Source organism: Muscardinus avellanarius (assembly GCF_963383645.1).
Source record: "Muscardinus avellanarius genome assembly, chromosome: 9".
NCBI classification, from domain to species: domain Eukaryota; kingdom Metazoa; phylum Chordata; class Mammalia; order Rodentia; family Gliridae; genus Muscardinus; species Muscardinus avellanarius.
Genome location: NC_137795.1, coordinates 114,137,081 through 114,163,555, shown reverse-complemented (window position 1 = coordinate 114,163,555; position 26,475 = coordinate 114,137,081). Strand labels below are relative to the sequence as shown.

Sequence of the window (26,475 nt, the reverse complement as noted above, 5' to 3'; positions counted from 1 at the left end):
GTCTTCCCTGGAAGTCTTCGTTTTTGTGTGCATTCTTGTGGGGAGGTCTGCCAGGGACACTCCCGCGGCTCTCGCTTATCTGAGAAAGCCTCACTTTTGGCTTCATTTTTGAGGGACAGTTGTACCAGATAAGGAATTTTTGATTGACAGTTATTTCTCCTCCAGCACACTGAAAAACCATTCTATCGCCTTCAGCCTCTGGGCATCTAATGAGAAACCAGCTTTGATCTTGTTGAGGTTCCCTTATATGTGAAAAGCCATTTCCTTCTTGGTGATTTCAGGACTCTCTTTGACTTCAGCCTCAGCAGTTTGATGGCACCTCACTATGGGTCTCTGCATTTATCCTACTTGGAGAGTCGAGCTTCTTGGTTATAATAAGACACTTTCGCCTTTCACCAAATTGGAGGCATTATCGGCCAGTCTGAGCCTTTAAGTGATGCTGTCAGGTGCTCCCTAGAATGCTGGTCCAGCCCAGGGGTCTAAACAAAGGTTACTGTTGGCACCAGTCCCTAGGGAAACGGGCAGGGCAAAACACACACCATGGTGTTTGAGAACAAAGCCCATATCCTGGCACCACCAAGTCTCACCAGCAATGCAGCTGCCCCCCGTGGCTGCTGGGAGCTGGGTGAGCAAAGACACTCAGATGCTTTCTCACCAAAATCCAGGAGTGTCTTTCTTCCTGCAGAACCCCTGGTTGCTATAACTGCTTTTAAAGATAAGAGTTTCAAAAAGTTGATCCATACACTTTTTTCTAGGATAATGGCCACCCAAGGGCAGGGACAGATTCCCGGAGCTCCTGCTTCACTGTTCCCACGGCCCACTCGGTCTGACAACACCCGTAGGCCCATTCTGGGGGTGCTCTGAGGGAGTTCTCACCTTGGTGAGCGTGGCACAGGGAGGGAGCTGGCCCCCAGAGACCTCTGACATCTGCATTCCACAGCCAGTGACCGGGTCCCCAGGCCTCACCACCCTGGACCGGTTTGTTGAGGGGCATGTACCCGTGGCCATTGAGTGGCCCAACAGAGCCACCTGGGCCTGGGACGAAGGGGATCGCCTTTTGCCTTTCCCTTGGGCAAGCCAGCTAATGCACCGGCCTCTTTCCTCGCCTCTGCCAGGGTGTGCTGGTTTAGATCACTTCTGAAGTACCCCCAGCCCCAGCGTGCTAGCCACACTGGGCTGACGCCCAACGTTCTATGCATACAGAGATTAGTACTGCCAGGAATGGTCGGGACATCTTCCAAGGGAGATTGCTCTCTTCCACCTCACCTGCCTGGTGTTCTGTGCCCAACATCTCAATATGGAACTTTCAGTTTTGAGAACCGGAGGATGGAGTAAAGGAGGGCCATCGGCGGGCTCCGTCGGCTCCTCTGAGGGCCCAGCCCCACCCGCCAGGCCTGGGAGACGCTCAGGGCCATCGCTGACACGGGCCCTCAGCTGCCATGGGTACCAGCCTCCTAAACATGCGGCCCAGAGCTGAAACTGCTGCGCCGTGGCCCAGCGGGAGGGGGCACCATTCTTCTCTAGATCAGGAGCGCAGGCTCCTGTGATTCTACTTGAGAATGAGCCGACCTTCCGTGACCCGGTCTCACTCCCTCCACAGGCCGTCTTCACTGCAAGGCTGAGTTTGCTTGGTCCCTCGAGGTCTCTTCTCTTTGCTTTGGGTGGCTATCTGGACCCATCAGGCCGTGCACAGAAAGACACCAAGGTCTGGGTCTCATCTGCCAGTGGGTCTTGGTGGGACTGACAGCCAATCAGACCTGAATCTGGGTGGTTTCTGGTCTCTGGACCCGCGGGCGCCTCAGCGATGGGGAGGCGGCTCTTTCCAGTGGCTGGTGTGACCTCGCGCTCCACCGTGTGAGATGGGCCTTCCCCCTAACCCCTGGCCATGTGGCAGGCGTGTTCCCTGGCGTGGCGGGCAGTCCCCAGGGCTGTCTCTCTTAATGCCCTCTAGCCTTTCCTCCGTCACAGCACAGTAACTCGCTGCCAGCTGTCTGTACCCCCGGTGCTGGCTGCAGGCACAGCTCCGGGTAGCTCCCTGATGCAGAAAGGGTAAAAGTTAGAACCTGTCCCAGCGGGACCGCAGCTGGTGTGGGTGTGGACAGAGATGGAAACCCCGTCATGTGGCTTTAGAGTACAGGCGAAATTTTACATCGAGTGCTGGTTACAGATAAATGTGTCCACCTGAGTGGACAATGTCTGGGGCCTTTATTAAAATGGCTTGAGGTAAGGGAAGGACTGTTTTAACAGCCTGCAATGCTGAGATGGGGTCCAGAGCAGCCCGCCCTGGTGGCGCCATCTGTCACATGTCTTTTCGTTGTGCTCTGACTGAGCACAAAGAGGTTTCCGTAGCGAGCAACCTTAAGGACTATCTGTGTTATTTGTGACTCCTTGAAGCACTCTGTTGAAATGTTTTCCTAACGGGGGCTGATTTCAGCGCCACCTTGCTGATGAACCACAGGGCCAGCTGCCGGGCGGCAGTCAGCAGCCCGTTGGCAGGCGCCCCTCCTCAGCAAAGGCGCGGACACGGGAAGTGCAGGAAGCGGGCGCTTGCTGGTGTGGGCTCGCCACCCAGGCCCTCATGGTGCCATGACACCCTGGCGACGGCCGGGCCCTCCTGGGTCCTTGTCTGCCACTGTCTCCGCGAGGGAGGGGCCCCGGGAATCCTGCACTCTTCCCAGTGTGGGAGACTTGTGTCAGCACACAGGACCCCGCTTCCAGAGGAAACTTTGCACACCCTTTCTCCCAGTAATCCACCAGCTTTCTCTCCTCATCCTTATCCAGCGGGGGTGTCTCCTTCCTGGGTCACAGTATAATGTCTTAGGAGTTGCTCGTTTCACAGGGGCAGGTACACGAGCAGCACCGCCGGCTCCAGCGCTTGGGTTTGCCGCTCGCCTGTGTTTTTGTTTCCTCGTTGTTGGGTGTGAGATGAAGGATGTTCTACTTTGCTCAGCTTCACACTCCACCAAGATCAGGCTCTGGGATTTTCCAGGCCAGTGCCCTTTTTATTATTTATTAACTCACAATTTTATCACTTACTTTCTATTTCTTACCTCAAGCATTTTCTTTCTTTCTTTCTTTCTTTCTTTCTTTCTTTCTTTCTTTTTTTTTTTTTTTTGGTGGTAGTTCTGGGGTTTCTGGAAACTCAAGATCCTCCTGTCTCCGCCTCCCAAGTGCTGGGGGATTACAAGCGTGCGCCACCACGCCCGGCTTATATACTTTTTATTTGGAAACAGGATCTCTTAAGCCAGCAAGGCTGGCTTTGAACCTGCGTGATCACGCCCGGCTCTACTTCCTTTTTAAGCTAAGAATTATTGAACAAAATATTTTTCAATGCTCAATTAATTAGAGAATATTGCTTTCTGTGGTTACTGACCTTAAATTTCATTCGATTCTGATTACAGACTGCAACCTGCATAATCTTTACTATTCGGAGATTATAAACCCCTCCTTTGAGATCCAGTATCTCTCTCTCTCACATCTCTGGCCCAGGATCTGGAGCTTGAGTGATCACTATTGAGTCATCTTCAGTAATTAGGGCCTCAGATCCCCCAGTGACCACAGGGGCTCGGGACCCTTGTGCTGGTCTTTGATCAGCCCTGGGACTTTAGGTAAGTTGGTATCCCTGGAAAACTCACTCTTCCCCACAGGAAGCAGCACTTGCTGGGGCTGGTTGGGCTGCGCTGGGGGTCGAAGGTGGGGGGGGACTGGACTTGGGGCACTGGCCCCAGCTCCTGGCAGTCTGCCTCCTGGTGGGCAGGGGACATGCTTTGTACTTATCAACTCTCCCTGCCAATTCCAACATTTTATTTCTTGGGACATCTCAGCTCGTGAATACTACACCTTCCCTTGATTTTTAAAAACTGCTCTATTGCCTTATTTATTCCACTTTAATTATTAGAGCTTCAAAAATTGTCCCTCAACCTAATGTTTACACACGCCTCTTCCTTTATTCCTGCGTGTGCACCAGAAGCCTTTCCCTTGCCCTTTAACCTTTGATCTATCTGCGTGGCCTGTCCAGATGTGTTTCTTGCAGATGACGTGTAGCCTGGTCAGAGGGGGCTGGTGCTAACAGGACAACAACCTGTTTACACTTATTGTCCTTTCTCTACACATTTCTCATTTATCATCGAGTTTTGTGCTTTCTCTTCTTATGCATCCTTATTTCTTTGACTATTTATCTTTGCCATGTAGATTATGCTTTATTTTGAGTTTATACTGCTCCCCAGGGATGTGAAGAATGCGTCACTGTTTTAAGTTCTCCAGACTTCTTTTTTAATTTTTGGCTCTGGGGATTAAACCCAGAGGCTTTCTACCTCTGAGCTACACCCTCAGCACGTTTATTTTGAAGCAGGGTCTCACTAAGGTGTCCAGGCTGGCCTTGAACCTGTGATCCCCTGTCTCAGCCTCCTGAGTACTGGGATTACAGGCATGTGCCACCACGCCCGGCCCTCCAATCTCTTCAAAATCTTAGAGGACCTGCACGTTCTGGTCGACATCAAGACCGACATCAAGACCGGCGCTTGCCTCGGGCCCTAGGGCGGCACTCCAGGGGCAGCACTCCAGAGCGCCTGGCCTCCTGCACCCCTCCCTGAGCCTCCCGTGCTTCCGTGTCCCTCCGGGGTCTCCACTAATACCTGAAGAAAGGGACAGGGTGAGCAAACTCAGAACCTAGAACTGTCTGTGACGCCGTATCTGGGAGGAAGCGCGACTGAGACCTGCCAGCGGGTGTGTTGACGGGTGTGTCGATTCACACGCCTTGTGATACAGAAGCCCGAGTCAGAGGCCTCAGGAAACTTGCATTGGTGAAGCCAGTTACACAGAGGAACTGGAGGAACATCTTATTATGATGAGCCTCTAGCCCCGGCGCTACCTGCGGACTTTAATGTCGAGCGATAAAGGATAAGGAGACGAGTCTCCATCTCCCTGGGCGCCGTGCAGGACCTCGGGCCTCCCTTCCGTCACTTTTATTGAACATAGCAGTTTGCCCAAGACCCAAGCGTTGAAAATTGCTGGAGATAAACATTGTATTTTAAATTACTCAAGGCAACCAGGCAAGCTGGGAAAAAATCATTTGAACAAATTGAAAACTGAAATGTTGATATCAGATATTAAATTAATGTAAGTGAGATTGAAACAATATCTAATTAAAATAATTTGAAAAATGACTTAGAAATTGAAGCTGACGCTGGCTTTTCCAATCTGTCATCAACATCCCGCGCTAGGCTCTGAGTTTGCCGACGCCCGTCCACCCGTGGATTCACAGGAGACCCTCGCATAAAAGTCTCATTTATTTACCCTGTTACAGCTGGAAAACAAGTCTGGCAAGCCTCTCCCGGCGCCCTGAGGTGAGGGGCTGACAGACTGACCTTTCTGTTTCCAAGGAGAAAATGTCTTCAGCTCCTCTGCTCAGTGCACGCTTTTCCCTGGACACTGGGGCGTGCCCTTCTGCACACTGGGAGAAATAGATATTGGGACTGACTCCTTTGGAAAACAGCCCCACATGCTGGGATGGGGGGAGATGGAGATGCCATTCTGAACACGTCAGCTATCCAGCCAGAATGGAAATCCCGGAGACCCTGAGTCTAGGGAAAGCGGGATCCCAGGGACTGGAACGTAGGGGCGTTGACCTTCATCCAGAGAGTGTTTTGCAAACCAGGATGAACGTGAACATCTAGTTCCATGGCCTTCGCGCTTGCAGAGTAGGGGCATGATCAGGAGCCAGGCTGTGCTCAAGGTGGCCCCGCCAGCGAGGGCATCATGTGAAGCTGGAGTCCCAGCAGACCACGCGCTGTCCTGCCCGGTGGGGTGGGCAGGAGCTGTCCTCGGTGCTGACTCGGGCTGGGCCCCTAACAGGGACCGTGCGGCCAGCTCCCTCCACCTGGGCAGCCCATACAATTCAGAGACAGAACTCAGTTTTGAATGCCCCCACACTGTCAGGGCCTCCAGCTGCCTGGAGAGGAAATACGATCCTCCCTGGAGGAATCCTTCAGTAGCCTCAAAGAATTCCCACAGGCAAAATACCAACTCATAGCTAAAAATTAAGAAACACGAGGGAACAGGCGCCACGCACAGAATTAACTGAAAGAAAGAATGTCAAACTAAAGCGCCGGCTCCTATAAGTATCAGGATAGAACGTGAATCTAGGCATTTTCACATGTTCAAGAGAGTGTGAGAGGGAACTATATGTATTCTAAAGACCAAGAGTCTTGAATTGAGCCAGGCGTGGTGGCACACGCTTGCAATCCCCGCGCTTGGGAGGCTGAAACGGGAGGATCGCGTGGGTTCGAAGCCAGCCTCAGCTACTTAGTGAGGCTCTCAGCAACTAAGTGAGACCCTGTTTCCAAATAAAATATAAAAAAAGGTCTGGGAGTATAGCCTGGAGGTAGAAAGCCTCTGGGTTCCACCCCCAGTACCACAAAAAAAAAAAAAAAAAAAAACAAAGAGTCTTGAAATGACCATTTTTTGAAAGAATAGAATTTTTAAGGATAAAAGATAGTATAGTAGACAATTTTTACTTGATAGATGAGAGCTTAATAGCAGAATAGGTATAGTTGAGAGGAATTTAGTGAACTGAAACAGAACTGAAGAAATTTACAGAATGCAGCCTGCAGAAAGTTGAATAATTAGAAAATAGTGAAAAGAAATTAAGACTGCTAGGAGACCTAGTGGGACTATCTTACACAACTTTAAAAGGAGTTCCAAAAGGCAAAGAGGCAAATATGGTCCAAAGGTAATATTTGAAGATATAAGTTAAAAACATGCCCTCAGACTTTTCGTTTGGAGTAAAGAAACATAAAAGCAGCTCTGCTTCCAGACTTAAGACTGTGAAGCCGAGGAACATCAGAGATAGACTCTACAAAGCAGCGAGGCACGGAGAGGGTGTGGGGGCGCACACTCGTAACCCAGGCATTCAGGAGGCTGAGACAGGAGGGTCACACAGGTTCGAAGCCAGCCTCAGCTACTTAGTGAGGCCCTCTGCAACTTAGTGAGACCCTGTTTCAAAATAAAGAATATAAATAGGGTGGGGGTATAGCTTGGAGTTCAGTTGCCCCTGGGTTTCATCCCCAGTACTGCAATAAATAAATAAATAATAAATAAATAATAAAACAGGGCTGAATTTATAGCTTTGAGGTAGAATGCTTCTGGGTTCACTCCCCAGTACAAAAAAAAATTAATCAAAAACAGAATTCTAGGCCAGGCATGGTGGTGCATGCTTGTAATCCCAGCACTTGGGAGGCTGAGACAGGAAGATCGCGCAGGTTCGAAGCTAGGTTCAGTTACTGAGTGAGGCTCTCAGCAACTTAGTGAGACCTGCTTCCAAATAGAATATAAAATAGGTCTGGGAATATAGCCTGGAGGTAGAAAGTCCCTGGGTTCCATCCCCAGTAAAACACACACACACACACACACACACACACACACACACACACACACACGCTACTCCATGGCCAAAATGGACCCAGCAGGCAGAATGACATGTCTGTGCTGCTGAGGGGACACAGTCAGCAGCCTAGAGTCAGATGCGGCATCGGTCTGTGTGCTGTTGCTGGGTAGTTTGGAGGAACAGAGTTTGGACCTGGCAGCGGGATAGCCCCAGCCCTCGGGCCTGGGCACGGCCCTGGGTGGATGTCATCACACTGGGCACCTGTGGAGGCAGGAGGCAGCGGGGCTCCGGGCCAGGCTTGGTAGTTTAATAACCACTCACCATTGTGGGAACTACCTAGGGTCCTGCAAAAGCCGAGTTGGCGCCCTGAGGCCAAAGGGAGATGACCCCTGGGCCCCCGCTGGAGGTTGCGCCCTCTCAACACCTCCACCCAGAAGCCCAAGCCTCCAGCATGGGAGCAGCAGAAACAGGCGCAAGCCATGACCACACCATGGCGGACACCAAACGCAAAATCCTGTAAGAACAAGCAATTTAAAAGAGCCAGGTTTACATATAGATATTTCTGAAAAACGAGCTTGTCACAGCGGTCGTCAGGTCATCACTAGAGGACTCATCACAGGCACGGAGAATGCTCCCACCGGGGCGAGCAGGGGTGCGGCGTTTCTAACACGCAAAGCATCTCAAGGAAGAGGGCTGTAGAAAGCACAGGCTTGTGAGCTGAGAGCAAGGGAAAGCCGAGGGCTAGGAGGTGAAGGGAAGGCCAGGAGGGCCGGCGTAACCGGGCTCCCGACCCTGGTGCCCACAGCGTGACAGAGAACAGAGAGGGCTCGTGCTGCGGGACCACCAAAGCCTCTAGAGCCACCACTTGCTGGGCACAGTGCCACGCACTTGGGACCCTATTACTTGGGAGGCTGAGACAAGAGGATCACAGGTTCGCAGCCAGCCTCAGCTACTTAGTGAGGGAAAAAAATTAAGTAGAAAAAGCTGGAGGCGAAACTCAGAGGTAGAACACCCTGGGCTCGAGCCACAGTACCAAAATAATTAAGAATCGTCATCATCATCACCGTCATCGTCTCTGGAGCCACAACTAAAGCTCAGAAATAGAGTGCTCCTAGCACACATAGACATTACAGAGCATGGAAATAAAGTCAAATATACCAGTGATACGGCGCATGTTGATGAAGGAAAGACACATCAGGCTCACAGATGGAATGGAGAGTTCTGCATCATGTGACCACATCTTGGAGGCCAAGACCTCACAGAGCATGGTCCCATGAGACCACAGCAAGGCTGGAAAACTCCCATCACCTAGCGGGGCCACGGCCATCGCCATGGCACACGGCACGGCCTCGCTGGTGGTGATACTTTGAACAGATGTGCTGCCTGGCGGCCGCAGGACACACCAGCAGTGACCGATGGGGCATGGTTCTCAGCACCGAGCACCGCCCCGGTGCTGCGCCACCCGCCACACGCTTCCTGTGCGTCTATGTGCACTCCTGCTCTGCAGAAGGAAGCCCATCAAGGCAGCAGCGCACTGCACAAGTGCAGCTTCACCTGTTCCTGTCACTGCGTCGAGGCCATTCGTGCAAGCCATCTACACCACTAAGGTTTGCACAGTTGTGTTTTACCACGCTCCCGCAAGTGTGAAACTGCTCATGACACACTTCTGAGAATAAAGCCCATTGGTGAACACCTGCCTGCATGTGTCCATGTGTGTCCACATGTGTAGATGCGTGTGTATACATATGCCATCCACTTAAGCAGACCAACAGGCTTGAGGGCAGCGGAGTGCCACTGAGGGGCTCGTGCAGTGATGCTCATGTAGACGCGATCATGTGAGTTGTTTCAAAATAGTTTATCCTGGGCTCCAGGGCTCAGTAAGGAGGTGGTGCTGCCCAAGGCTGGACAGGCAGCGTCTGCCTGAAGTGCGCGTTCACGCGTGGAGGCCTGTGTCTGGCAGCTCCTGTCAGCATGTGTAACGGGACCCACCCTGCCGCCTCTAGCCTCACTTGCTGTTTCGTTGGTGGTGGTTTTCCGTGAGCGAGTCCATCTTGACAACTTCCATAAGCCTGTCACCGTTGACAGGGAATCCATTATTTACTCATACAGAGTCAATCCAGATAAATTGTGGGGTCCTTTCCCATTGCTCTGTTAAACTGCCCAAAGCTGGGTCATCTACAGAGAAAGAGGTTTATTTGGCCCATCGTTTTTAGAGACTCAAAGTCCAAAGAGCCTGGCACCAGCTCTGGCGAGGGCCTTGGGGCCCATGACATTGGAATGGCGAGTCACAACTCCAGAGAGACAGCCAGGGTGGCCCTGATGGGCAGCGGGTCAGGCAGCCACCAGCGTGTGCAGCGGCAGACCGCGTAGGCCCGTGCGCAGGGGCAGGGGAGCAGGAGCGGGCCCCTGGAGTGGATGGATGAGAAGCCACCCGGCGTCTGTGGGGAGGAGGCTGTCTGGGTCGGCTGTGCTTGGAATTGGGCATCCAATTAGGAAGGGATGATTGTCCCTGTAGGGGCTTCCTGCACTGGACATCAGCGGAGAGCCAGGCAGCTGGCAGCTGGGGGCTGCCCCGCAGCTCCCCGGAGACGGCCACCTCCCAGTGGTCTCTTTCTGGTTCCTCTGTCCTGCCAGCCATGGTGGTGCACACTTGCAATCCCAGCATTTGGGAGGCACAGACAGGAGGATTGCAGTTCATGGATAGCCTCAGCTACTTAGTGAAATCATGAGCAACTCAGTAAGACCTTGTTTCAAAATAAAGAATAAAAAAAAAATCAGGCTGGGGGTGTAGCTTGGAGGTAGAAGCCCCTGGGTTCCATCCCCAGTACTGGAAAAGAAAATAAATAAAAGTACACTAAGGACAGAAGACCATGGATAAACAACCCATCATCAGCAAAGGTCCCAGGGCACCCCAACTCTTCCTGTCTCAGAACTAAGCTTTAAAGGGTATCTCTGGTTTTAGTAAATAATTGTCAGCAAAGCGGTGGTGTTCCAGGATTATTTTAATTCCTTCTGACAGCCAGCAAAATTAAATATCCAAACATTGTGGCAACGTGCTACTTTCAGACCACTTGACGTAAAACGGCTAACATCAAAACATTTCTCTTGTTTTGTGTTGCTACAGCACCCAGGGTCACGGCATGTTTTGGAGACATGCCGGCTGCCGGGCGCCTCCACAGGCCGCTGCTCGCGCTGTGGCATCACGAGGGCCTTGGTGTGGGTGCCGTGTGGGCAGCGGGAGCCAGAGCCAGAGGAATGTGAGCCTTTGCAGAGGGACCTGGCCCACGGCGCCGCCTGGTGTTGGTAGCAGAGGCGGTGGGCGAGTGCCCATGGGGAGGGGCTTGTCCGCTGGTCCTGGTTGCCACTCGTCCTTCCCTCAGTGACGCTCAACAGTCCAGAGCATCCCGGGGCCTGACTTGGTTCTAGGCCTGCGGGCAAATACCTGCATTTGCCAAACCCGCTTGCTGGGGAAGGAAACAGAAACAAGCAAGCGTGTGTCCTAGCAGATGGGACTAGTGTTTTCAGGCATTGTGATGCAGGATAGGGTAGGCAGGGGTGAGGGGCCAGGCCCTGTGCATCCTCTGTGGACAGCAGAAACCTATGAGTGGGAGGTGAGGGTTACGCGGACGTCGGGGACGTGCTTCTGGGCTCTGGGGGGAGCACGCCATGTATTCCCAAGGAGGGGCTGCAGGCTGGGGAGGAGGGACGTCAGGGGCAGTGAGGGCCAGATGCTGAGAGCCAGGACTGACGCGGCCATGCCTGGGATCCACAGTGCTCAGTGTCCTCCTTGTGGTTACCCAGGAGCCATCTCAGGTATCAGTATCACATGCTTGTGGGAATAATGGCCCGCAATCCCTAGAGCCATGGTACTGGCAGTTCAGATACACCAAAGAGCCCTAAGTGTCGCGCGCAGTGACGACTCTTACACGATCTTCCTCAAGCAGTTTTATTACCCCAGGTTCTTGTACAGTTCCCGCAAATCTTCTTCCCGTAAATCTTCTCTTCTCTCTTCTTTCCCCCCAGAGATCTTCCCCTTATATAGAGCCCAACAGCCAATCAGCAGACTGTTCACGTGCACAACTCATGGCAACAGCCAGTCCATTGGCTGTTGCCCTATGGCATGCGGTGTTCCCGTGTATCTCATGCTCTTGTCGTCACTTCCTGAAAGCTGTTTACCACCTAAGTGCTCTGGGGAAGATTTCCGCTCAGCGCCATCTTAGCTCTCGGACTTACTGGCTGATGGGCGGGGCCCGTCACAGTTCCCCCTTTTTTGTTTTTTCAGACAGGAGAGGACAGAGGACTCAACCCCTGTATGTTTGGAAGGGGCTTCTAGGCCCACCACCTTTTGCCAGGGACGGGACAAGAATCAGTGGCAACCCGTATGCAGTTGAGCATGCCCTCCTCGGGATGCACCCTCCCGGGGTCCCGAGTGCAGTCCTAGCTGGCATCCTGTCATTAAGACTTTCCCATCGCCGCAAGCCATATTTGAGGGGATTGTCCCAACTCCATGGCTGCAAATGCCTGAGCTATGAGCACTTGATCTGTAGCGCGCTGACGGATTAGTTTTCTAAGACAGTAGAGACATAAGATACACAGTAAGACCAGACAAAGACCAAGAGCACCCAGTCCAGCCCACTCTTTTAAATGACGAGCTGCTTGTTGGATCCAGGACATCAAGGTGCGGGCCATCACCGGGTCAACTTGAGTAGTATTGGTTTTGATGATCTCCAACCGCAACCGTCTTGTCAAATTGTCAAATTTCGATGACCGGTTATCTGTAGGATATGCAGAAAGCTCGCAAGAAAGATTAGCGGCAATAAACGCATTATCATTAATCATGACAAGGGGAGCTAAATCCGTGCAACTGCCATTTATCCCACAAAGAAGCCACAGATCAAATAGGTTAGAATGAAAGGCCATGGTCAGGCTCTAATAAGTAAAATTATAACCTGCAAAAGTAGAATTTGCTCCTGTGCCAATTTTAAGGGGAAAAGGTAAAAGGATTAAGCGGGGAAGAACTTGAGCAGAATGACTCAAAGGCAATAGAAAAGAAAAAGCAGTCAAAAGCCCCCATTGTGGATCACTTCCTATCCTTGGAATTCCACAGTATCATGGTCCCCAAAAGAATCAGTCGATGGCTCATCATCCTTTTGTTTCACCAGACGAGTCAGCCGCTCTGGAACCCAGACAGGATCGGCGCCGTTCTGTGGAAACACACAAACAGAGCCTCTGGCCCATGTGAGCACTGGGTCAGGTCCCCTCCATTGCCCTGTGAGGGCATCCTTCCAACGCACGAAACCCTGGCTCGTACCCGAGGGGGCAAAATGACGATCGGCAGCAGTCTTGCCATTGACATCTAATTGCAAAAAATTCAAAGTAAAAAGGGCTAAGGATAGGCGCTGCTTCGGTTTCATATTGGTTCCAATTCCCTCTTTTTGTTTTATCAAGCATTCTTTAAGAGTACGATGGGCGCGTTCCACAATACCCTGTCCCTGAGGGTTGTACGGAAGGCCATGCTTTAGAGTTATTCCCATCTGTGAACAAAAGGATGTGAATTTTTGGGAAGTATAAGCCGGGCCATTATCAGTTTTTATTTCTTTAGGCATATTCCATGCTGCCCAGGCCTCAAGGCAATGATTGACGACGTCATGTGCCTTTTCCCCGGCATGAGCAGATGCATGAATAATTCCAGAGACAGTATCTATGGAAACATGGATATATTTCAATTTTCCAAATTCAGATATGTGAGTTACATCCATTTGCCAGAGATGTAGAGGGAGCAAGCCTCGTGGGCAAATGCCCACATGTGGGGGGTGTAAAAAAGGGGCACAGGCATTACAGGTTTTTACAATTTCCCGAGCCTGATGTCGAGGGATTTTAAATCGCTGTTGTAATGTTTTAGAATTTACATGATATTGACGGTGAAATGCCTGTGCCTGTTGCATTTGAGTAAGAGAAAAAATCATATGTATCTTGGTGAGTTTATCTACTAGATCATTTCCATATGTAATAGGGCCAGGTAATCCAGTATGTGCCCTAACGTGCTGGATAAAGAATGGTGTCTTTCTTAAATGTATATAAATCTGGATTTGGCTAGCCATAGAATGAATAGGAGTATGTAAAGAGAGTTGACCCGCGCATTCAAGCGATCTAACCAGATTAACCACATATTGTGAATCTGATAATAAATTGAAAGGAGAAGAAACTCTCTTAAAAATTTCTAAAACAATATTTAATTCAACCAGTTGTGGAGAGGTATGTGAATATTGGATGATAACAGGATCGCTTCCCTCTATTAGGTAGGCCCCCACACCAGTTTTGGATCCATCAGTAAAAATGTTAATTGCATTAGCTACAGGTTTGTTTTTAGTGACCAATGGGAAAATGAGAGGATGTTCCAGAACAAAATGTAACAATGGATCTTTGGGAAGATGATTGTCTATTTCACCACTGAAAGAGCACATAAGTATAGCCCAATCATCAATAGTGGCTACCAGCGTTTGTACTTGCAGAGCAGTGTACGGTACCACCAACTTATCGGGCGTTCTGCCAAAATGTTGGATGCACTGCTGAATGGCTTTAAGGGCAAGGCTTGCTACACTGGTGGGATAATATTCAACTACCTTTTGAGGGGAGACTTTGGGGTGAATCCAAAGAAGGGGTCCTTGTTGCCAAAGAACACTAGTAGGCTGTTTTTCAGTGGCCAGGATACAAGCCCATAATGGCTGTCCAGGGGTCACTCGACGGAGAGACGCTTTCGTAAGTGCTTGTTCTACTAATTGTAACGCATGGCGGGCCTCATCGGTAAGGACGCGAGGAGAATCTAATTGAGGATTGCCTACGAGCAGATTATATAAAGGTTTCAAGGCATGGTTAGGAATTTGTAAAAAGGGTCGAACCCAATTAATGTCTCCCAACAGTTTTTGGAAATCATTGAGGGTTTTTAATTGATCAGTGCGGATGATTAATTTTTGAGGCAGGACTGCATGGGGGAGAACAATGTTGCCAAGAAAGTGTATATTTTCTCCTCTTTGTACCTTTTCTGAGGCGATGAATAATTGATGAGTTTCCAAAATCTTTACAAGGTGACAATAAGCCTCCTCAAGTATGGAGGGATTTTTTGTGGTTAACAAAATGTCATCCATGTAATGAATACACCGAATTTCTGGAAATTTGGTTTTTACGGGCTCAAGAGCACTATTTACATATAATTGACAGAGGGTAGGGCTATTGGCCATTCCTTGTGGGAGGACCACCCATTCATATCTACTGTCAATTTCCTCTTGATTAATAGAGGGAACAGTAAAAGCAAAACGAGGAGTATCCGCAGGATTTAAAGGGATGGAGAAAAAACAATCTTTTATATCTATGCTGATAAGTGGCCACTCCTTCGGAATAGCAGAGAGGAGTGGAAGCCCTCGTTGGACTGGCCCCATAATCTGCATTTGGCTATTTATGGCTCGGAGGTCGTGTAATAACCTCCATTTTCCAGATTTTTTCTTTATCACAAAAATCGGGGTATTCCAAGGAGAGGTGGATGGCCGGATATGGCCTAACTGTAATTGCTCTTGTACTAATTTCCTTGTTACTTCAAGCTTTTCACGGGAGAGAGGCCACTGAGGAACCCATACTGGATCTCCCGTCTTCCAGGTAATGGGAATTGCCTCCTCAGTGGCTACTGCACAAAACCCAGTTCCTCGCGACCACTCTTTTCTTTAGTAGGAATTGGGCTTTTACGTCCCTGGAGGTGTTTTCCCAGCCCGTAGGAAGGGTGGTAGCCCTGGCGAAGGAGAATATTATGGGCTTGGGGGAAATAAGATGTATTTTGTAAGGAATATCCCATGTCCACTAATAAATCTCTTCCCCAGAGGGAAACTGGCAGCTCCAGCACATAGGGTTCAAACTGCCCCTTATGTCCCTCCTGATCTTTCCAATGTAAAGCCCTAGCACTGAGGTCAGGGGTTTTAGCATAACCCAAACCTCTAAGTTCTCCGGTAGCCTTTTGAGTGGGCCATGAAGATGACCAATCTTTACAGGCGATGACACTTTTATCTGCCCCAGTATCTAAAAGTCCTAGGATTTGCTTGCCTTCCACGTCCAAGGTTATCAAGGGACGAGTTCCCATATCAAAGGCAAGAGATATTAACTCATTTCCTGAAGAACCGAACCCACCAATACCGCGTCGTCCCTCTGCTGAAGGAAACATACCATGTAGACTGGGAAGCAAAAGTAACTGTGCCACTCTATCCCCAGGGGAAATGGCAACGATACCCCGGGGCGCTGAAACCATCACTTTGATGATACCGGTATAATCCTCATCTATAACCCCCGGATGGACTACAAGTCCTTTCATGGTAGAGGAAGACCTTCCAAAAAGTAAGCCAACAGAATTAGGTGGCAGAGGACCTTGAAAATCTGTTTCAATAATTTGAACCCCCATTTGTGGCGTTAATACCAGCCTGGAGGTGGCACAGAGGTCCAATCCTGCCGAACCTGGAGTGGCTCGCCGGACTGTTCCGGAGGCTGTAAATTGGGCCACTGAGGTGGCTGTGTCTCCATGACCCCATACACCTGAGGGTTCCCATATTTTTGTGGGCCCTGGGAACGAGGGCCCGCCCTCCCGTTTTTTGTCTGAGTATTTGATGATTGCTTTCCAGTATAGGGCAAGGGGTTGCCATCGATATCTTTAACCGAACGGCACTCAAAAGTAGGATGCCTTCCTTTTCTACATCGACGACAATACTCAGGAGGAGAAGGATAAGATTGGGACGCCCTACACTTAGGACAATCTCGTTTTAAGTGTCCTGTCGCTCCACAGGAAAAACAATTGCCATTTTTGGTACTATTCTTACTTTGTTGTCCGGAGGCCTGTATAATGGCTGCAGCAAGTCCTGAATTGGTTAAGGGTCCTCCGAGTTCCCTGCACACCTTCATCCACACCTCTAGGCCTTTATGTTTGTAAGGAGTGATGGCCTGTCTGCATTCTTTAGTGCATTGCTCATAGACCAATTGTTTAATGAGCGGCATGGCCGCGTCAGAATCCCCAAAAATTCTTCCCGCAGCCTCTACTAGACGGGCAACGAAGTCTGAAAAGGGTTCAGTCAATCCTTGAGTAATCTTTGTAAGGTTACCAGATACCTCTCCTTTGTTAGGGAGGGCCTTCCAGGCCTGGGTAGCGAGTCTGTTGATTTGTTCATACACCTGTTGTGGATACCCAAGCTGTTGATTAGCAAATCGTCCTTGGCCCATCAGCATGTCTATATCCCAGGCTGAATTTCCTGCTGCTCGATTACGTGCAGCTTGTTCAGTGGCATATTCTATATAATAAGCTTTCCAATCCAAATATTGGCCAGGATTTAAGGTGGCCCTAACCAAATTTTGCCAGTCTCCTGGGGTCATGGCATAGCGATGTAAACTCTCTATTATTGCTATATTGAAAGCAGCTGACGACCCATATGTGCAAACTGACTCTGCGAGATGCTTAACTGTTTTAAAGTCCAAAGGCTCATGATAACGATTTCCCCCCTCCTGCAGCTGGAAAACTGGGAAAGCTTGATTTGCTAAAAAAATTCCCGCATCTCTCCACATCTGACTACTAAAAGAGACACCTTCTCCTGCTCTGGGCGCAGAAGGGTTATACGGAGGAGGCGAAATTTCCTCTTTAATCAGTTCAAAAGCTTTCACTTGTTTACAAATGGCCTCTAATTCCTCCTCAGATTCATCCTCCCCCTCTGACTCTGAATCCTCCTCACTGGCCACTTTAGAGGAAGTTGAACGTTCCTCTTTTACACCGTCTAAAGCTGCCTGGCCCTCCTGCACAAATTTTCTAAAGCGCCTTTCTTCCAAACAGGCACGAATCAGCCGACAAAGCGGCCGAGTCCCTCCTGTGACAATACCTTGTTCTTCGGCGCGTTCTACGTCTCTTCCCAATTTATCCCAGCTTGCTAAAGAAAGATTCCCTGATACTGTAAACCATGGCGCTACCCTATCTATTTGTTCGAGAAAATCTTGTATTGTCTTGTCCCTAAGCTTTAGGCCTCTACTTTTCAACAAAGCTTTCAATGCTTTATGCAATGGGTGAGATGGACTATTTCCCATCTTGTCGAATCAGGACCAGCCCGATTCTCTAACTTGCTTACACTAAAAAATATCCTCCTTAATGGAGCCCCCTTTGATCGGGGAAAATACAGCGCTGTCCCTCGCTTTTCCGCGAGCCTCGCTTATCCGTGAGCCTTATTTACCTCCTTAATGGAGCCCCCTTTGATCGGGGAAAATACAGCGCTGTCCCTCGCTTTTCCGCGAGCCTCGCTTATCCGCGAGCCTTATTTACTAAATATCCTCCTTAATGGAGCCCCCTTTGATCGGGGAAAATAACCCTCCGTAAACGGAGCCTCCTCCTCCCTTTCCGGAGTCAAGGAGTACTTACCAGCCGGCTGCCCTGGACTGCCGAGGTTCTGATCAAAGCGAAGGTCCCCGTACGGGCCAACCACTTGTCGCGCGCAGTGACGACTCTTACACGATCTTCCTCAAGCAGTTTTATTACCCCAGGTTCTTGTACAGTTCCCGCAAATCTTCTTCCCGTAAATCTTCTCTTCTCTCTTCTTTCCCCCCAGAGATCTTCCCCTTATATAGAGCCCAACAGCCAATCAGCAGACTGTTCACGTGCACAACTCATGGCAACAGCCAGTCCATTGGCTGTTGCCCTATGGCATGCGGTGTTCCCGTGTATCTCATGCTCTTGTCGTCACTTCCTGAAAGCTGTTTACCACCTAAGTGCTCTGGGGAAGATTTCCGCTCAGCGCCATCTTAGCTCTCGGACTTACTGGCTGATGGGCGGGGCCCGTCACACCTAAGTGTTTCCTTTGCAGGCAAAATCTCTCCACCTGAGAAGGAAAACTTGTATGCTGAGATTGCTAAGATCTTCAGTACAACAAGATGCTGAAGATAGAGACCACTTCCATGCAACTTATAATAGTATATTGTTACAATTATTCTATCTCATCTTTCTTACTGTTCACCTCTTACTATGCCTGATTTAGAACTTAAACCATCATGGGCATATGTGCATAGGAGAAAACCCAGCATGCATACAGTGCTGGCCAAACCTGCAGCCTCAAGCAGCTCTGAGAACGCTGGAGTGCATCCTCTGTGGACAGCAGAAACCATTGCAAAGCACCTCACTGCCCTGTGCGATCTCTGTGCCTGCATCAGAACCATGGATCAGTCAAAGAAACGCAACAGCGGGCTGGCACTGCGTGGACATGATGCTCTCTGCAAAAGCCTTCACTTTCCTCTCTGAGGGGCAGGATGGACACTGATGGGTCTCCCCTGCTGCCCCTGTTCAGATGCCTCCCAGTGTGGGAGGACCGGCTCCTCACACAGGCCTGTGGATAAGAAGGCCAGGCACCTCCCTCGGGCTACAGCAAGATCCAGTACAGAGAACATGGCGGTCTGGAGGAAGGAAGGCACCAGAAGCCAGATCCCAGGGTACACGGGAGGTGAACAGGATGTCCAGGAGGTGGATTACGGTGGCCCCGAGGACTGGGGTCTGAGCCACTGGTGGCCGGGACTCTGGGCAGGACCAGGTTTAGGGAAGAGGGTGAGGTCGAGACTCTGGCTTGAGACGCCCAGGACACCCCAAGGGGATGGCAGGAAGACGTGTGGGGACAGCGGATCCGTGGACAGAAAACAGTGCCCTGTACAAGAGGTTCTGTAAAGCACTGACAGTGGGAGCAGGCGGAAGGGGAGGTGGAGGCCTGGACCTGCGCCTGTGCCCACAAGAGGCAGCTGAAAGAACAGACTGACCCGGAGAGACCAGAAACCCAGTTCGGGTGCTCCGGGAAGAGGCCTGGGCGCTGACCTTGGGGCACTGACCGCTGAGTGCTCCAGGGGCTTGGAGGAGGGGCGCTGAGAGCGGCCACCTCCAGCTCATGGCCGCTCGTAGGGCTGCCCTGGCGTGAAGGCTCGGGACCCAGCCGAGGGCTCTGGTGGCCGGGATGGAAAACTAGGGAAGGACTTGGGAGAGGAGGTCACTGGGCCCAGCCCCGTCCCAGGCACACAGCGTGCTCTCTCCCTCTCCTCCCAGCCACCATGAGCCCAGGGCTCTGCGCTCCTGCCACGGTGCTCCACCTGCCACAGGCCCGGAGGACCCCGGACTGACCCCTCTGACACCATGAGCCAGGATCAGCCTTTGCTTCTCCAAGACCACTTCCTCAGGTGCTTTGCGCAGGCTGGACAGCTAACTCGGTGGCGCGTTTCCTGATGAGGACGCCCAGCTCTATCACAGGAAGGAGTCTGCTCAGCAGCCACTGAGTGGCAAGGAAGGGCTGGGTCTCTCCCTCCAAGCCCAGGCGCAGCCCTCGCCTGGCACTGTGAGCCTGCTCTGATGTCCCCACACCTGTCTTGAGGTGGGCGTTAGGTGTAAGTCCAGCGGTCTGGGTGAGCGATCAAGGCAGATCTCAGGGAATACAGCTGGCCGCCTGGCCAGGCCAGAGGGGCTGCTGCTCGGTGCTGGGGTGGGCCTTTTCCTAGAAGACTCCTGTGTGGGCTTCCCTGGTGCGATGGCGTCCTCCACAGGAGCCCTGCCTGCCCTGTGCTGGGCCCGGGGCTGGACTCTGCCTGCCTCCTCCTCCATTCCCCGGCGTGGGCTCTCATCGGGGCCCTCCTCTCGCTGGTACTGAGTCCTCGTGTAGCAAAGGAGCTGGTCTCTCGAGTCGGCTCCAGTGTGGATGCGAGGCAGGGGAGCAGGACTTGCTGTGGACGTATGGGCCTGTGCCCACTGCCACCCTGCCCACCGGGGACACGGCCTTCGCAAAGGCAAGCTCACGGAGATGCGGTCCAGAGGCACTGACCAGGTGATGGCCCGCCCCGGGCCGTGGCCTCTGGGCTTGCTAACGGAGCAGAGCCTTCAGTTGTCCCATTGTGATTTAGATCACAGAAGAGAGTCTGCACATTCTTTCAGGTTAAAATAACGGGGATAAAGAGAGGAGGCAAAATTATTCCGCTGTAGCTACGTGCTTAATTATATGGAATGCTGCATAAATTGTCAAGTGCGAAGAATTATTCTGATAAATTAAAATACTAATTAAATAGGCTATTGCAGAATTTCGAGAACATTACAGGGTTCTGCTTCTTCAGGTAATTTGCATATCCTTCATCTAGCGAATTTAATTTTAAAAGACTTCTCTCTTTGTGTTTGGAAACCTTTTTGTCTCGCAGGAAGATAAGAGTGCTCTCTGCGTGGCTCTCTCTCTGCCTTCGAAGAAGCATTTTCCCCACCGCCCCCATCCTGGTCTGTGGGCCAGCTCAACGCCCAGAACGTGGCTGAAGAAATAGCTCAGAATGAAATTTGACTATCTGGCTGCACACGGCTTTTTCTTTTCCTCCCCCTCAAAACTGCCACGGCGGAGGCCTACAGCATGGCTGTGCTGGGCGAGTCATCCAGGGGAATGGAAGTGTGAGCTTGTCCAGCTCTGTGCTGCAGGGATGGAGAGAGACCTGCCCACAGGCGGCCCGGACACCACACCGAGGCCACGCCTAGGCTGGTGCTCCAGCTCTGATGAGGAGCAGGAATCCATGCTGTCCTCTCCAGGGCCCGCTGGGCTGCCCAGAGGACAGGATGCGTCGTGACATAACCCGAGACACGGGCGTTGGTACCCAGCGCCGCCGGGATAAGTTTCCACCTCAGCCAGCAGGCCCTGAAATGCAGGCCACATGGGGCTTCCTCTGCGAGCGCCTCGGCGACTCGCCAGGGCCAGGACTTGCGGGGACCCACCAGGACATCTGGCCGCTCCCGAGGCATGCACACAGGGCGCCACGCAGGTGGACTCAGCACACCCGCAGGCCGGTAGTGCGTCCTCAGATGGCTGTTGCCGTCAACATGACCCTAGTCCTAAGCAGCGGCCATCCTTCCATCCCCTGCTGGCCAGGCCACACCAGGATGGTGTGGAACCCTCTCCCAGGAGGCCCTGGGCGCAGGAGACGGCACGCGCCCCGCAGCTTCCGTCCTTCCCTCTGCCCTGCCACACCCTGTGCGACCCACGCAGAGGAGGGCAGCGCAGCGAGGGGAGACCTGCCTGCGACGCCCTCCACGGTGCCCTCCGAAGCTCTGGGCAGTGTCTTCTAGTTCTCATTGGCGGCCCATCGCTGCTGTACACCAGGGCCTTCGTCCTCTCCATTGCTCCTGCACTGGGTGGGGGATGCAAGGGTTCCTGAAACACCTGCCGAGCCCCTCAGGGAGCGCTCGCGGCCCTGCTGGACCATTCTGCAGTGTCCTCGCTGAGGCTGCCCTTCCCTCTCCTGACTCTGAAATCCATTACTCCTGCGCCGTGATCACGGGAGGCTTCAACTCCATTTTTATGCACTTTCCCTTTCTTGCCTATTTAAAAGAGTTCATTATTAGCCGCCCCAGAATATCCTGCCCATATTATCCTCCAAGGCAGGAGACCCTGCGACTGACTGGTGCTCGCTGCCCCAGTCCCTATAAACTCCCCTCTCCCACCCAAAGCGCCTCCCCCACCGCTCCCCACTGCCTGCCCCAGCACCTCCGCTCTGACCCAGGTTGCCTTTCTCTGCCGGCATGCAATAAAGTCCACTTGTCCAACAGGAAAGACTTCCCACAAGACCCTGAAGGGCCTGGAGGCGCAGAGGGCAAGTGGCGGCTCCCCCACTGCCCAGGTCTGACGCGGGAGCCCACAGAACGGGAGGTGCTGGCTGCCTCCCGCTACCGCGTCCCGTGCGGGTCATGGCGGCCATGCGTCTTCTCCCAGCAGGTTGCAGTAGAGTCCACTCATTTGGCTCTCATTTCCATCGTGACTGGGCTTTATCCAAAGACTGCTTCTACAGGATCAGAAGGCAGGTTGCCTGCCTTGGCCTTTTTTTTTTTTTTTCTTTTTTTCTTTTTTTGGTGGTATTGGGGTTCCTGGAAGCCCTTTCTACCTCCGGGATACACTCCCATGGGCTACACTCCCAGACTTATTTTTTAACTTTTTTATGTGGAAACAGGGTCTCTTAAGCCAGCGAGGCTGGCTCCGAACCAGCGCGTTCCTCCTGTCTCCGCCTCCCAAGCACGGGGATTACAAGCATGCGCCACCACGCCTGGCGTTGCCTTGGCCTTCTGACATGAGGCGCGGTGTGTCAGGTGGGTTTGTGGCCTCGGTACTAGGACCACCAAGTCTTCCTCGCTCCAGGTCACTGGAGCTGAGTGTTTAGAGCAGGTTTCTTGCAGGGGCCGCACAAGCAGGAGCAGCTTCTCTCAGACACTAAGGACAGGAGCACGTTCAACTCTGCCTGGTCGTCAGCCTTTTATCTACGGATGCATAGTGTGGGTTTATGAAATGTTATTTCCCAGTGATTATGAAATGAATAATATTATATCATTTTGCAAAGCACGAGAACATCAACGCTCCTGTCTCTGCGGCCACCCCTGAGTTCCTAAGTAACCTTCATAGTGGACGTTAGAGAGTTGGGTGCTGCCTGCCAAGGCAGGCTGCTGCTCGGGCAGGCCTGCCCAGCCTCCAACCCATGCTCATTCACGCAGCCCCTCTGCTAACCCAGGCCATCCAGCAGCAGCAGCTCAGTGGGGGTCTCAGTGGAGAACGCTCGGGTGTGCCTAGCGGTCCCTTCCCTCGCCATGCTGACGGCTCTCCTTCTCAATTATTCTAACAGTTGACAACAGGAACGAGCTGGAGAAGACATCTGGGCTGACCATCCTTCACAGCGGAACTGGGCCGGTGAGTGCAGTGCGCTCGCGTCTGTGGCGGCCAGCGTCGGTCCGTGGTCCAGTGCTGGTCTCGTGTCTGGATGGTGTCGGGGTAATTCCACTAATGCCATGCCGATGTTCAGGAGGGACAATCATGGAGGGCCGTCTTCCCTTTGGTTGTAGCTGCTGCTGATGGTGTTGATGTTATTTGGGTTGCCTTGAAGTTGTGATTTGATGTATCCCCAAGAAAATCTGTTGCCTGGGAACAAAACAGGGAGGGCTTCAGGAGACAGGTCCTTCCTCCTCCGATGGCTTGCAGTTGATAAAGCAGTAGAGATGAGCACATCAGGGGAGATGGCTCCTCCCCGGACTCCGTGGGGCACGCTTTCGTTCTCATTACTGACAGACATCTATGTGGGGAAAGACAGACAGAGAGGCTTCTCAGGACGTCCCCTGCAGCCGCGGGCCTGCGGTGCAAGCACAGCTGTGCTGGTACTTGACCCAGCTCGCCACCGCAGTGCTCCCAGCTCCCCGCTTACCGGCTGGCGACCACTCTCCCAGCCGCCAGCGACTTAATGAATGTACACAGAAGGAGGACAGGGTTCCTCTCGGGAGTGGCACGGCCACTTGTCAGTCAACGTGGACCGAAACCAATCTGTGCTCTAGCGTTTGAGAGCCCAGACTTCACAGTGCTCGCCACTAGAGATAATTAGCTACGAGGGAGCCCTTACTCGGGAGTGCTCCTGCCTCGTGGCAGAGGTGTCCTGTGGAGCTACTCAGAGCTTCTTGGGGACAGCTGCTGTTCACCAGTCCTGGCCACAGGCTCTTGAAATGAGAAGCTGCCTAATTGGGGGTCTCCTCAAACCAAGGCCCGTGCTCACCAAGTGATGTGCCGTGGTGGCCAGAGAGCCAGGCGGGGTGGCGGGGCAGCGTGCAGGACAGGGAGGCCCCCGCCAGCGGTAGGGACTTTCAGAGAAGGCTTGAAGGCCTGGCAGGCACCCGCTTCTGTTGCTCTCGGTGCTGGGCCGCCTCAGGCTGGATTAATGGAGCATTTGACAGCCAGTGACATCCTGGTCTTCTCCCCGGGAAGCTTGCTGTGTCTTTAGCAGCCAGTGAAGGATGAGAGACACAGCAAGATTGGGGCTCCCACAGGAGGGAGATGACAGCGAGGGCTGGGGGTGGCTTGGAGGGCGGCCAGCGGCGGGACGTGGGTACCTGCTCAGGCCCACTTGGTGGGTGCTGTTTGGGGTTCGAATCACCACTCCTGGGAAAACAGCAGTGGCTGGTGTTTGGGAGGACCCGAGGCCACTTCAGGCCAAAGCCACTCGTGACCCAGCCAGAGGGCTGGAAGCTGTGGGTTCTCCCCTGCAGTGGGGGCATCCGGCCACACGGGAAGTGGCTCGTGTTGGGGAAGTGTGCTCTGTCGGAGTGAAGCAGGCTCCACCAGAGAAAGGCTGGACAGGCAGACAGAGTGGGCGAGTGTTGAGACCCGGCTTGGTAGGAAGCAAGTGGTCAGTGCGCTCAGACACCCTTGGTGATAGGAACTGGCTTCCTGTTGTTCTGGGAAGGAGACGCAGCCATGGCACCGGCCCAGCTTTTTGACTGATGTGCTCAAGCCAGGTGCTCACGGTGTCGGCCTCAGAGGGTGTTGAGGAGGTGCACTGAGATCACAGATACAAGCGCTCGATGTCCTCTCGGGATTGCTGCTATTCTTATGCTTTTATGGTGTCCTTATTAGACAGAGGCTGCTAGACCTTCTTCCTCCGTCCCGTCTCTATAAACTTGAACATTTTCTTATCTGTTTCTCTTCATTTCCCAGACATATATTATGGATTATTTTCTCCATTATCTTTCAGATCCGATCTTTCTTGTATCTAATCTGCTATAAAACTCAAAAGTTGGACTTTTCTTTTGGTTACTGTATTTTTCACTTTAAAAAATATAAATCTACCTGTTTAGTGCTTTTTACAAATCTACCTGTTCTTGTTCCCTACTGGCTTCTGCTTTCATTACATGTTTGACGCCTTCTTTTTATCTTTTCATCATTTTAATCTTACTTATTTTATAAGTAGTACATTTGTGTTTTTTCACTGTTTTTCAGTCTTATGTTTCACAACTCTTGCTTTCAGTACCTGCATGTTCTCCCTCATGGAGGGTTGTTCTTTTCTATGGTTTAGGAGGCTCTGTATTTTCTTAACCTGTGGCCTTATCTTCAGCAAGGCAGTATAGATTTTTATATGACAGTCGGTACAAGGAGTTTGCAGTTACCTTCAGCGTCTCAGTGGCTCTACTTTTATGCTCACTTTCTGCCACCGGCCGTGTGACAAGGGTCTGGGTTTCAGCCTCCTCTCTGTCTGCCAATAAATGGAGACTCTAGTCCCCAAGGCACTAAGCTTAACAGAGGGTCTCAGTTCCAGCTTTCCCAACTCCACCAATGCCAAGAACACATGTGCCACCCACATGTGAATGTCAGAACCCCAAGTCCCAAACCCCAGGTCCTGCTTCCTCAGAGCTACCTCAAGGCACCACATTTTTATATAAAACTTTCTTTTATTGGCTCATTATAGTCTCACACCATAATGTAAATCACGTTGACAGTAACATACATGTACACAGTACTGGTTACTCCCCCATCTCCCCATTTTCCCCCCAAGATTGACATTGGTGTTCTTGCATTTGTACACAAAGCTGATGGTAGGAATTCCTTCACTGATCCTCACTCTCCCCCTCCTCGTCCCCAGCCCGCTCCCTGGCTCCACCGAGGTTTCCCCTCCATGACTGGAGTCCCTCTGGCATCCCAGTTACTGCCCGGCTTGCGCATATTAGAGAAAACCTGTGGCCCTTCACTTTCTGTGGCTGCTGATCTCACTTAACGCAATGTTCTCCAGGACCTTCCATTTTCATGCAAATGACGTGGTTTTGTTCTTCTTTATTACTGAGTAGAATTCCATTGTGTGTATTTCCCATAATTGTAATCCATTCATCTGTTGATGGACACCTAGTCCCATGTCTTGGCTTTGGTGAATTATGCTGCTATGGACATGGGTATGCATATCTTACTGTAGTTCTCTGATTTCAGCCCCTTTGGAAAGATACCCAGGAATGGTATAGCTGGATCATATGGTTAATTCATTCCCAGTTTTCTGAGGAATCGCCACACAAATCTCCATAGCGGCTGAACTAGTTTGAAGTTCTACCAACAGTGTAGAAGAGTTCCTATTTTCCTACATCCTTGCCAACATTTGTTATTTTTTGTCTTGATGATGCCATCTGACTGGGGTTAGATGGAATCTCAGTGTAGTTTTGATTTGCATCTCCCTGATGGCTAATCATGTTGAACATTTTTTTATGTTATCTATTGGCCATTTGTATCTCTTCTTTTTGTTTATTC

At 51.6% G+C, this 26,475-nt stretch overlaps 1 protein-coding gene across 1 annotated transcript in view; it reads left to right on the top strand.

Moving 5' to 3' along the window:
• The window catches only part of PTPRN2 (protein tyrosine phosphatase receptor type N2), a gene marked incomplete at both ends in the record, with an annotated part of 666,019 nt that overhangs the window by 406,076 nt on the left and 233,468 nt on the right, over positions 1-26,475 (top strand). The window contains one exon of the mRNA XM_080701298.1: positions 23,051-23,115. Coding sequence (XP_080557424.1) covers positions 23,051-23,115 — 65 coding nt within the window. The remainder of the gene's footprint in view (positions 1-23,050; positions 23,116-26,475) is intronic.